The 12,010-nt window shown below is 36.4% G+C and overlaps 1 protein-coding gene across 1 annotated transcript; it reads right to left on the bottom strand.

Annotated features, from left to right (window-relative positions):
• Nucleotides 1-5,449: 5,449 nt before the first annotated feature.
• On the bottom strand, nt 5,450-11,975 carry LOC117335673 (pyridoxal 5'-phosphate synthase subunit PdxT-like). Its single transcript, XM_033895827.1, has 3 exons — nt 11,775-11,975; nt 9,750-10,120; nt 5,450-6,706 (listed from the first exon to the last, which is right to left on the bottom strand). The coding sequence occupies exons 2-3, from the start codon at nt 10,110-10,112 to the stop codon at nt 6,356-6,358; spliced, it is 714 nt and encodes a 237-aa protein (XP_033751718.1). The 5' UTR covers nt 10,113-10,120; nt 11,775-11,975; the 3' UTR covers nt 5,450-6,355.
• Nucleotides 11,976-12,010: the final 35 nt, after the last annotated feature.

Genomic DNA, 12,010 nt, shown 5'->3' with positions numbered 1-12,010 from the left:
CCCGACCCAAGTCCAAGATGATTACAGATGAGTCAATAGGCCTAGATCCACATATTGAAAATATGTGCATTATACAGTAATTCCATTCAATTCAAATCAACTTTGTTAACCCTTTTATAATTACAAGGTTAATAATAACAAAATAGAAATAACAATATAATATATACAAAATACTAAATCAAACTTGATGCAGGTCTGACCAACAATATGATTCGGCTATTTGTACGGAGATCTTCTCCCACAGAACAGGCCCCTTCAAAACTAGTCATCGTAATAGTGTCTTCTGGAGTGGCAATTTGATTCAACCAATTTCTCTCAAACCTTTGTAGACTTTGCTTTGACATCTTTCTCAGTGGCATTTTGATTACTCAATTAATATTGTATAATACATTTCTGTTTTGGTATGGGACGGATCAGAGACTTGGTATATACGTCTCTGGACGGACGCATATTGTTTTTTGATGTTTTTTTTTTCATTTTTGTTTTTTGTTTGTTTTTGTTTTTGTTTTTTTTGTTCTACGAGGTAACCAAACAATCGAGAACATTCTATCTTATGTTGCTAAAATAGCACATAAGCTTATATATTACATATTGCACATGTTAACATTTTAATAACGACTGTATGAGTTACATTTTCCCCAAGTGCACAAAACACCAACTCATCTTTCATTACAAACTGTAGTGTCCTTGGTCTTAACGCATTTGTTCACATCATCTCAAAGGGGACAGATCGAAAGATATTAACACTAATGTTGAAAAGAGAAATGTCAACCTCTCTGCTACCTTCCAGATCAGAAGAAGTCATCATCGATCTTTTGGAGATATTACATCAGTTATAAACTTGATCAACCTGCTGACACCTGGTCATTAAAGCAATGATTTAAAACTTTAACTTAGTCAAACATGCACGTATTTTATATATGGACCTTATTTATTGTAATGTTGGTGTGAGGGACGTTTTAAAGGTGAGGATGAGCTATCGTTACCTGTTGATAGTATCACTTTACATTTAGCGGTACCCGGGTGAAACGACATGTTATAAGCTTAAACTGACAAATTTTGAAAGAAAATGTCACATTCCACTGCATGCATACAAAATAGGCTTGACATAGATACAATTTATACGCCGTGTAAAAAATTATGATAATAAAAAAAATCCAAAAACTCGTGTGTTTGACCGCGTCCAACCCAGCAGTTTCGCTTCGCTGATAACAACAGGTGTACGGGAATACACCGTGGGTAACACATACAATTTATATGAACCGTGCGTTGAGAATTCATGCCAAGTCCCTGTGTTCTGGCGAGCCTTGAAACATATGTGAAAATCCCATCAGTCTAATTAAAATCAGATCCATGTACATTTGCTCTACGCTACTCTCCGTGGACCGTATGAACATACGGATAGTAGCGTAGTGCAAATATACATATGATTTTAATTAGATTGAAATCCTATTTCATTTTTGAATATCTCATGCGCAGAGTTTAGCACAAAGTGAATCTGGTAACAGATGCAGCCAATAGGACAAGATTTATGTCTGATATACTAGTAGGTAAAATTCCGGGATCCTATCCGGATTTGATGTATCTAAGAGAGAATGAGACGGACGTGTATGTCATGGTGTGTCGATTTTGAGATAATAAATTATTGATATAATATTATGTATTGAAATCTATTTTCAACGAGATTGAACCACAGCTGTTTGCACCTAGTTAATATTTATAGAAACAAGAGGCCCATGGGCCGTAACAATCACCTGAGTTTTGAAGTATTTTCTTTCAAAATATTTTATTTCAACACAAGTATAATAACAAGGTATTTTTTACATAGAATATCATCAAGATTTGGTGTTGGCAAAAGGGGTTGGACATCAGGCTCAGCCTGTATTAGTCCTTTCCTATATATTTCCAGTTTAATGAGCATATGAGTATCAAAAAATAGTATGTAGTAGGAAAATATTAGAAGTTAATAATTGATATACATGTATATAAACAAAGAAAACACATTCTCTCTCACTCACTCTCATACTACTATGTATTCATGATGTTTTTTCAATTGATAGAACTTTTATATAAACAAATGAGTATATAGACATATAATTTTGAAAGTGTTTACTTTTTTCAGATAAGAACTAGTGTTGGAGAGTATGATTCTATTTAAATCAGTTGACAAGTCAATGACACCATATAATAGAACATGAAGATTGACATATCCTAGAAGGTTATAAACTGTTATGATGTGATGTCGAATATTCAAGTAAAGTGGACATTGGAAGAAAATGAATTGCATTTTCAATATTAGCACCACATGTACAAGAACCATCATCAACCAAATGATCCATACATTTATCATAATTTAAATCACTAACTTTGTTTCGTAATTGACATAAATCAACATTAAGACTGCGAAGGCTGCAATTAATAAAAATATCAGAACTCATAGTTGGAAATACAGTTTTTAGTTTGGATATAAAGCTAGAAATTGAAACAGAGTTTCTTTAAAGAGTCCCCAAGAGAGTTCCAGTAATTCATAGTGGAGGGGAAAAAACTGTTATCATAATTGTAAGTTCTAGTTATTAGGTACATTGAAGTATCTTTATTTTCTAAAATTATAATTATTATTTGTATATATGAATGGTTGGATGATGTTATAGAGATATACAGGTGTATACTTATTATTGATTTTATACATGAGTGTAAGTTTGTGATTGTGTCTTCTGGTTTGTAATGTATCTAATTGTACTTCTGAGTAGAGTATGTGGTGAGATGTGCCTTTTCTTAAACCTGTTATGATCCTTAAGGCTTCTAATTGAACAGATCCAAGTAAATCAGATTCGTTTTTGTGCAGTTATCCCTAACCATATCTGCGTATTCTAATATTGAAGTATTTAAGTTAATTTAATTGACCCTTTTGGCCCCGCCCATCAGCCTAGGGGGTCAGTCGGGCCAACATGTGCATACCATCGAGCTGTCATCCCATGCTGATAATGTTAAAGTTAGAATTAATTCCAATAGAAATCCAACAAGCGAATCAAAATTGTGATTTTCCAATATAAACTATAGGAAAGTTTATCCCCTCCCGATGGGCAAACGTGAGACTCCAGGGTCATGAAATTCACAATATTGGTAATGCACCTTCATACCCTTCCATCTATGAGAGTATTTGTTTCCACCATATCTGAGAGTAGAGAAGAAGATATTTGAAGTTTAAGTCAATTTGACCCTTTGTAGCCCCGTCCCTCAGGCCCCATTTGGGGTAGGGGCCATATAATTCACAATTTTGATTGACATTAAGCCATAGAAGCTTCCAGTCAAATTTCATTGAATTTGGTTTAGCGGTTTTGGAGAAGAAGTCGAAAATATAAATTGTTTTACGGACGCACGACGGACGACGCACGACGACGGACAAAAGGCGATTAGAATAGGTCACTTGAGCAAAGCTCAGGTGACATACTTAGGGTTAGGGCTAATATTGTTTTTCTATGAATACTAACCAGCTGCAAACGCATTTGATTGAACATACCTTTATATGGAAACCCAGCTATTATAAATGCAAAATAGATATTTATCGCATGTTGTCGTACAAAAGAGGAAAATCAACATTCAAATACACGGTGGGGAAACTACGTCACAAACATTAGAGAACAATAAGATGGCGGATGCATTTCTCGCTTCTCGGCAAGTCGATTGTTACTGTTTACTCTTATCCCGCGATTTCCCAGATATCGATATGGTCGAAAGTACATCTGATGCATCCAAGATTCTTTGACTGGCAACGGATTGTTGACAAAGACGATTTTTCGTCAGGACAACGCAAACTTTAGCAATAATCGTCACAGAAATACCATCAATAACATTTGCCGTTTTTCAACCAAAAACGCTGATGTACTAGTAAATAGGGTAATTGTGTTTAAATGAACGTTTTTATGACACTATCCAATTTCAATATTCCGTCTAAGCTATATTGTCGGATGAAACAACGTCCTAACGAAAGCATCGTCATTCCTAGTTACAAGAATATGATTATGGTCTTTGAATGTTTGAAACAACCACATAGTCTGTGAATAATCTGTTGCCAGCCAAAGAATCTTGGATGCATCAGATGTACTTTCAACCATATCGGTAAATGGGAAGTCCCGGGATAAGAGTAAAAGTAAGACAGACTTAACGAAATGCGAGAGATGCATCCGCCATCTTGTTGTTCTCTTAGCAACGATTGTGACGTAGTTTCCTCACCGTGATACAATCGGCACTCGTTTAAGGAAAGTGCTGACGGCTCCCAATTGCACAAGTTACGTAATACAGTGTCCATAAACAAACAGAAATAGCAGATTCCGGATGTTCCTTTGATGGTTAACAATATATACATGATATATATAACCCGTGGACCATAGTACCCATATCCCTGCCATAAAATTATGAACATATCGTATGAAAGGACACGGTGCCCCTTATCTAAGCACAGGTCCAAGCCTCGTCTGTCAATACATCCAATATACATTGGATGTATTGACAGACGAGGCTAGGACCTGGGATCTAAGTAAGGATCGAAATGAATTAGTATGCCAAATCATTAAATTTTCAGCACACATTAAACATATCCTCATCGATTTTACTTTTCAGTTCCGAAAACTTGACACGGATGCTACCAACTCCTTATGATATCCAATAACAAATTATTCTCGCCCCCTTTCTCACTGTTCCCCAATATTGGGTCGGATGAGGGATTAAAATAAGATAAGAAATCCGCTAGTTTGGTACAGTTTTCTGTTGCCGGGGTATCCCCCATGTCAGCTTTCCGTATTGCAAAGTAAACGTAGAAAAGAGTGGTAATCTAATTTCAGGTGGTATATTATTGCTTTCCCGTAGTCAAAAGTATCCAGTATTTCCCTGATGAAATTCCACTATTACCATCAATTAAGTTCATTTCGGGTAAATGCAACATCGCTAGGCAATGGTGTTCAATACGATACTGAGAATACCACATTGAACACCATTGGTTAGCGGGGTAAATGGTATGGTACTTCTGATTGACTGTCAAGCCAAAGGTAATAAAGTGAATTGAATTGAATGTTTGGTTGCCGAAGAGTCACCGGAAGCACACCGCCCTTGCATGGCCTCAATTAAAAAACAAGTAATAGTTCAGAAAAATATGATTAGTTTAAACATATTTTATTGACATATAATAATGACAAAGGGATTAGTCAGCAAGTTTTTCCAACTTATAGACGACTTCTCCAAAAATATGATTGAATTGGTAATCAAATTCATTTAACATAATACAAGTCGACCGAAACATTATTGAGAGGGTACACCAAACTCGCGTTGTTTTTGCTCTTTCGTCCAAAAATAATATGAACTTTTATGTTGGAACACGTTCAATATTTTAATTTTCTAAATGGCTATCATTATTAATAATCTAACTGCTCTATTTTTATTTTTTATTTTTGTGTGTATAAATATACCGCTATAGACTTTCATGAGCGAGTGTTTGGTCCAGAGATCAAAGGCTTATGTAATGCGATGTAATACAATAATCATTAACCAATTCATCCGAACACTTTGTATGTTTCGTCCGATTATAGCGAGACAGGGAGTCGATATATAGTAAAGTGACAGATCGTCTCATACTGAATCATCAGTCAGTTGGAAAAAATAAAAGCAGTTGATAAAAGCCATTTATTCGTATTTTGACTTTATGACGAAAAAACGACAAAGAAAAGGAAACCTGTGGTAGAGTGGCAGCATGCTTAGTCTCAAAATGTTAACATCTCGATGAATGCCCTGACCTGTTTCGCATGGAAGATTCGTGTTATCGATAATTCCGATAAAAGCATCTCAGTTGATAACATGTTTCAGATATCACGAATTCCAAAACTTTCCCAAGACTTTCTGTTTTTTCTAAGACTTTTCTAGCACAGTGATCAACTTTTGGTGAAATCAAGAAAGTTATACAGCATTGTACAAAATACCAGTTGTCCTATCCCGATCATAGTGACAATGCTGTTACAGTACATACAAGAATCAATTCACATAGTAATCATGACAAAGGAAAAACAATACGTCTTACAATTACAGTTTTAAAATTTGATTTTATTAATATTTTAGGAAACTAAATCATCTTCAATAGTTTATTCCAATACGAAGGATGTAAATTCAAAGAGTTTTCTAGGTATTTTGTCTTTGACAGTGAATTCCAAGACTTTTCATGACAAAAACTGAAATTCCAGGATTTTTCGTATCTGTATGAACCACGGATAAAACTACTGAAGCTCCTGAATATATGAATGTTATAAAACCGTGTTCAGTCACAGTACAATTCCACATCATGACCTTAAACACATTTTCTGTGTGACTATTAGGCTTGCTCTTTTGCTTTTTCGATCATCGTTAGAAAATACAAGTGCCAACGAAGGTCTTCAGTAAGTTCTGGGTGAAAAGCTGTCGCCATGACGTCACCTTGTTGCACAGCAACGATGACGGCATCATTCTGTTCTGTTCGTTCTAACACTGCAAGAACTTGCACTTCGGAACTCGTCGTCTCAAGCACGGCAGGTGCCCGGATGAACACACCATGACATTTTGAATCTGAGGCATCCATTTGGATGTTGGTTGACAGTGATGGCGATTTGATTGTCACTTGCGCTTCAAAGCTGTGCACCTGTCGTCCGAAAAAGTTCCTAGATACTACTGTGTCCAACATTCCCAGCTGAAACGACAACGTTTTTACTTTATTAGTGTTTGTGAATTCAACGACCCCATATAAGAATTAAACATAGAAGCATGTCATTAAAACGGTTTTACTTAATTTCATTACGATGAATTATTAATTATGTGGCGACAAAGCGTGATTTTTGGTAGCAAAGTATGGCGATTTAATGTTTTCAAGGAATCCTATGATAATATTAGACTAAACTTTGTTGGATTTATTAAGTATTTAAGAGAACTGGACCAAAACTCAGTAACAAGGCATTGTGACCACCTACACTCCTGAACAAGGGAGCATGACGACCAAATATCTTGAACAATGGAGTGTAATGACATAAACACATTAACAAGGGAGCGTGGCGACCAAAATTACAGGAACAAGGGAACGTGGCGACCTAAAGTACTGAATCAGGGTGACGATCAAAACTCCTGAACAAGGGTGACGAACAAAACTCATGAACAAGGGTGACGACCAAAACTCATGAACAAGGTCGTGTGACGACCTAAATTCAAGAGCAAGGTTGTGTGATGACCTAAACTCTTTAATAAGGGAGTGTGACGACCAAAACTCCCGAACAAGGTTGTATACCGATCTAAACTCCCGAACAAGGTTTTGTGACAGCCTAACTTATGAACAGGGTTTTGTGACGACCTAAACTCTTTAATAAGGAAGTGTGACGACTATGACGAATGTGGCGACTTAAACTCCTGAATAAGGAATTGTGGTGACCAAACCTCCAGAACAAGGGAGTGTGGTGACCAAAACTCCCGAACAAGGTTGTATGCCGATCTAAACTCCCGAACAAGGTTTTGTGACAGCCTAAACTTATGAACAAGGGAGTGAGGCGACATAAAGTACTGAATAAAGGAGTATGGCGAGCAAAACTCCTGAACGACCTAAACTCCAGATCAAAGGAGTGTGACGACCCAAACTCCTGAACAAGATTGTATGGCGATCTAATCTCCCGAACAAGGTTGTTTGATGATCTAAAGTACCGAACAAGGTTTTGTGATAGCCTAAACTCATAAACAAGGGGGTGACCGAAAGTACTTATCAAAGTTGAATGACGATCTAAACTGCAGAATAAGATAATGTGACGACTAAAACTCAGGAACAAAGGAGTTTGGCGACAAATTGTGATGTTTTAACCCCAAGGCATGGTATATGTTACGTCCAAATCGCTAGAAAAAAAGGAAAATATATGGTAACAAAACTCCCGGACAAACGACCAGACATAAAATCAGAAGTTCTTTACTGATTTCACAGTACATATAACTTTTTGATAACCCATTCACCTAAACATCAAAATGCTGTAATCCCTTCTCGAAAACTCAAAATTCAGCAACAGGGAAAATGTATATTATGTTTATTTCCCTAATACCTTATGTTGCAATACTTTGCTTTATCTTGCTCTTGGTCGTTCGCTCAAGTGGTTCTGTTTCTCTAACCAATGCAACCTTAGAGTTCGGCCATATCGGTCAAGTAGACATTTATCTTGATAGGTTGCGCTCACATATAATCTCTGACGAAATACAATGTACCTGATCAAGAACGCAACCCCTAGCTTTCGACATGTTAACATACAGTAAAACACGTTTAGTACGAACACGCTTATAAATAGCGATTTTACTTCTATGTAATTCTATAATTATAGTGCGAATTTCACGCAGCGAAATATTGTCTATAACGATCCAATTTAGCGGTCCCGTCGGCTGAAATTCCGTGTTATTTTAACACTATAGTACGAACCCATCTTCCGAAGTAGGTAAGTCATGCCCTGGTGATCACGACCGTGTCACCGAGAGGCGCTCGATGGTACATTTCTAGTATATATGTGTACGGCTATTGAATTGTTGAGTTGTGTTTTCGATGACTTCTGATTAAAGTGAGTTGTTTTATCGATGTTTGTATGTTTCGCAATAGCAGTAAAACGACGCTCCCGGGGTCAAGGTCACCGCGACCGATTTCCTCAGTAATACTACGGAGATGACTAATGCAGATGTTGTAAAAGACGCTCTGAATGTTTCGGACAGTGAAGACGAGGAGAAAATAGAGACAGAGGAGGAACATTCCGTAATCAGTGGTGGTACGGCGAGTGATTATCTACACGAGATAATCCGTTTTCTGGAGTCGCAAGATACTTTTAGTTCTTTGTACACACTTGCCTCGCGCGAAACGTTTCGTCAGAAAGTTATAACTGACTGAAATTAAACGCGAAGTTTTTAGAAAAACCAAATAACAATAAAATTCGCAATACACGTAATATGAACTATCAATCAGTAAGTGTTTGAGTTGGTTTCATATGAGCATATACTCATTATGCGCTCCATGCCTACATGATGAGTATATCGCGTACACATGCAGTCCCTGTGAAACCTTTTCTATTAGAACTAAACACCTAAACAAATCGTCTTGTTTATTTCATTTTGTACTGTGGTTGATTGAAATTGAGTGTGCACGTTGTCGTACAAGTATCATGTTTAATAACTGAAATAGTCCCGATCAGGTTTATGTGACAGGGTAGAACAAAAGATTCTAGATCTATGGCGCGGGAAGGAGTCATAATTAAATATTTTTGCCTAAGCAATATTCGATTTTGCCCAGGCAGAAATATTTAATTATGACATCCTTCCCGCGCCATATGTCACAAGCTGTTGAAATGTCGCATGATATTTCCATTTTTAACAGGGTTCTGTGAATCAAGTCACAGTAAGTATGTCGGGACATCTCCTATTGTAAAAAGTAAAGTACAAAGTACATGAATAAGACAATTACCACTGGGATAGTGTTTACAGTGTAATTTTGTAACTACACGACAACTGCCTATAACTCCCAAAACATCACGTCGGGTCTCGACATACACTCCGTGTCTCAATCCTCAGGCCCCTGTGTTTTGGCACCATATGTTACACTTAAATAATTTGATATTATATACAATCGATATTCATTTTGTAATGAAAACGTCAGGTGTAACATACGCTTATCAATACAAATAATCCGTATGAATATCCTGAGAACTGGATATGTGCCGGATACGACTTACCGTTGGTTGTCCGCCGTCTTTTTGGTTTTCGGTAAACCTTGATAAAAGGATCATCCCTGCGCAGGTTCCCCACACCACGTGACCTTTTGTCTGTATCCAGTTCCGGAGAGGCTCTTCCATATTGTTTCTTTTCAGGAATAGACTAATAGTGGTACTCTCGCCTCCCGGTATAATCAGACCGTCCATGTCGGGCACTAGGTGGTCTGGATGGCGAACCTCCACCACTTCAAGTTCTGTTTTCACATGCATACATGTTTTGGCCCTCATCAGAGCCACCTTGTGTTCTTGAAATGCACCCTGAACCTCCAGAATGCCGATTTTTCTGTGTCGTTTTTGGTTTCCGTTAAGTCCAGAGGGCGGCATCTTTGATCCTAGAAAAGAGTATTAATATCATAATAGCATACTCCATACTCATGTCACAAAGGACATAATTCATAATAAAGGATTAACTTATTTCTTATTTTATGGAGGTGAAATAAATCCGGAGTGTACTCTATTTACACTTCGATTTTTTGTGTTATAACTCCATAACATAAAAATACATGTATATTCAAGTTAATCTTTATAATTTAATCTATGCCCTGCAAAAATTCATTTTCATTTATGGACTATTTTCTCTTACAAATCATTACGCTGATCCATCCACCAATAAAAAGCGACGTTATAAACGGCAACGTCATTTTTTTTACGTTATGGACTGATAACATTTTATAAGCCGATTAAAATGCTAGTTACAAACAAGATTAAATCATTGTTACATTAGACACAATTGATTATGTTACATACGACACAATTGATTATGTTACATACGACACAATTGATTATGTTACATTAGACAAAATTGATTATGTTACATAAGACATAATTGATTATGTTACATACGACATAATTTATGTTACATAAGACACGTTATACATTTTCCTCGTGGTTATATACCTATAGTCTATATTGCAATATTCCCTAAAAAAAAGCCATTAGCCTTGGCATTGTCTGTTTTGTTTGAATATGATGATATAAATTATTCATGTGTTATCGTCAATTCGATAGAATTTTATAAACTAGAGAATATATAGAATATCAAATTGTTTTGATTTTGCGATAGGAACGGAGAATAAGTTCCAGAAATTTACATTTCGAAATAAACCATTACCGAGGAGTGTAGAATGATAGTTTTGAGCTATGTCAATTTGGGTTCCGTATCCAACACCAAAATTATTTTTTTATGAACACGCGAGTGGTACAGGCCTACTGGGCCTTTGTTTGGCGAATTCATTATTGTCCCGTTATTTTACTCCTGAATCGTTTTCTCTTTTTCACTTGTGGAAAATATGAAAATAATCACCCATTTGTGAAATATATGTACATTGTTGTAGCTATTGATCATTAACCAAGATGTTCAAGGTCACAGCCATATGTTGTGTTTCAAGATCGTTAATATAAGCACGGACTTAAGTTATCTATATCAGAGACATATATATGTCTCTGTCTATATATATCAACACCTAAGTCAATGTATCTAGTCACGAATTATGTTTCTGGATTCTGTAGTTTAGACAATTTCCGTAGGAATTAAAATATTTGGTTCGAATTTGATCTGTTCCTTGGCTGAATGGCTTAGTTCAATTATCTCCCTTTTGAAACTCTTTAGTCACAATCTAAAATTCTAACTGATATGGGCCCGCCTAGTCCACTTGTAGACTAGGTTTCATCACTTTGTTTTAGGCTTAGCTAATATAAGTCATGGTTTCATAAGCCACAAGAAGCATATCATACACTCTCAGTGAAAATATCACTGTCATATTATATCAATGTCATACAAAATTATAATTCTTATCATGAAACTGACAAGTCTCGACTTATAAGTTATAACTCAAAATGTGTTTCATACAGTGCATTCACAGGCACTTGTATAGATCTGGTAATTAAAACCAGATTTAAAATTTTCCTCGATATGTACTGCCAATGAGTGCATTGTACAGCTGTAAATTCCCGACAGAAATGGTTATAATAGTTTAAATCTCTTACCTGTCGACAGAGTCCTACGCCAAACACAAACTTTATGTAACTTGTATATGTTGTCTTACAAAACACGTGTTACGAAACTGTTCGGTACACAAACAAACGCGATCAGTTGTCCTTGGTATAAAAGGGTCCTACCATTGGCGGAGTTGAACTTGGCAGATGCAGGTCAGATCATCATAAATGTGGAATTGCGTCAGAATTATTTTATCTGGTTGAAAGTAGGCTAATATAGGCAGTTC

Source organism: Pecten maximus, chromosome 10, assembly GCF_902652985.1.
Source record: "Pecten maximus chromosome 10, xPecMax1.1, whole genome shotgun sequence".
NCBI lineage: Eukaryota > Metazoa > Mollusca > Bivalvia > Pectinida > Pectinidae > Pecten > Pecten maximus.
This window is presented reverse-complemented; position numbering and strand designations above follow the sequence as displayed.

Coding starts and splice junctions, on each gene's coding strand:
- LOC117335673 (XM_033895827.1), bottom strand. CDS start 10,112: ATGCCGCCCTCTGGACTTAACGGAAACCAAAAACGACACAGAAAAATC. Junction 6,707..9,749: donor AAGACGGCGGACAACCAACG/GTAAGTCGTATC, acceptor TTGTCGTTTCAG/CTGGGAATGTTGGACACAGT.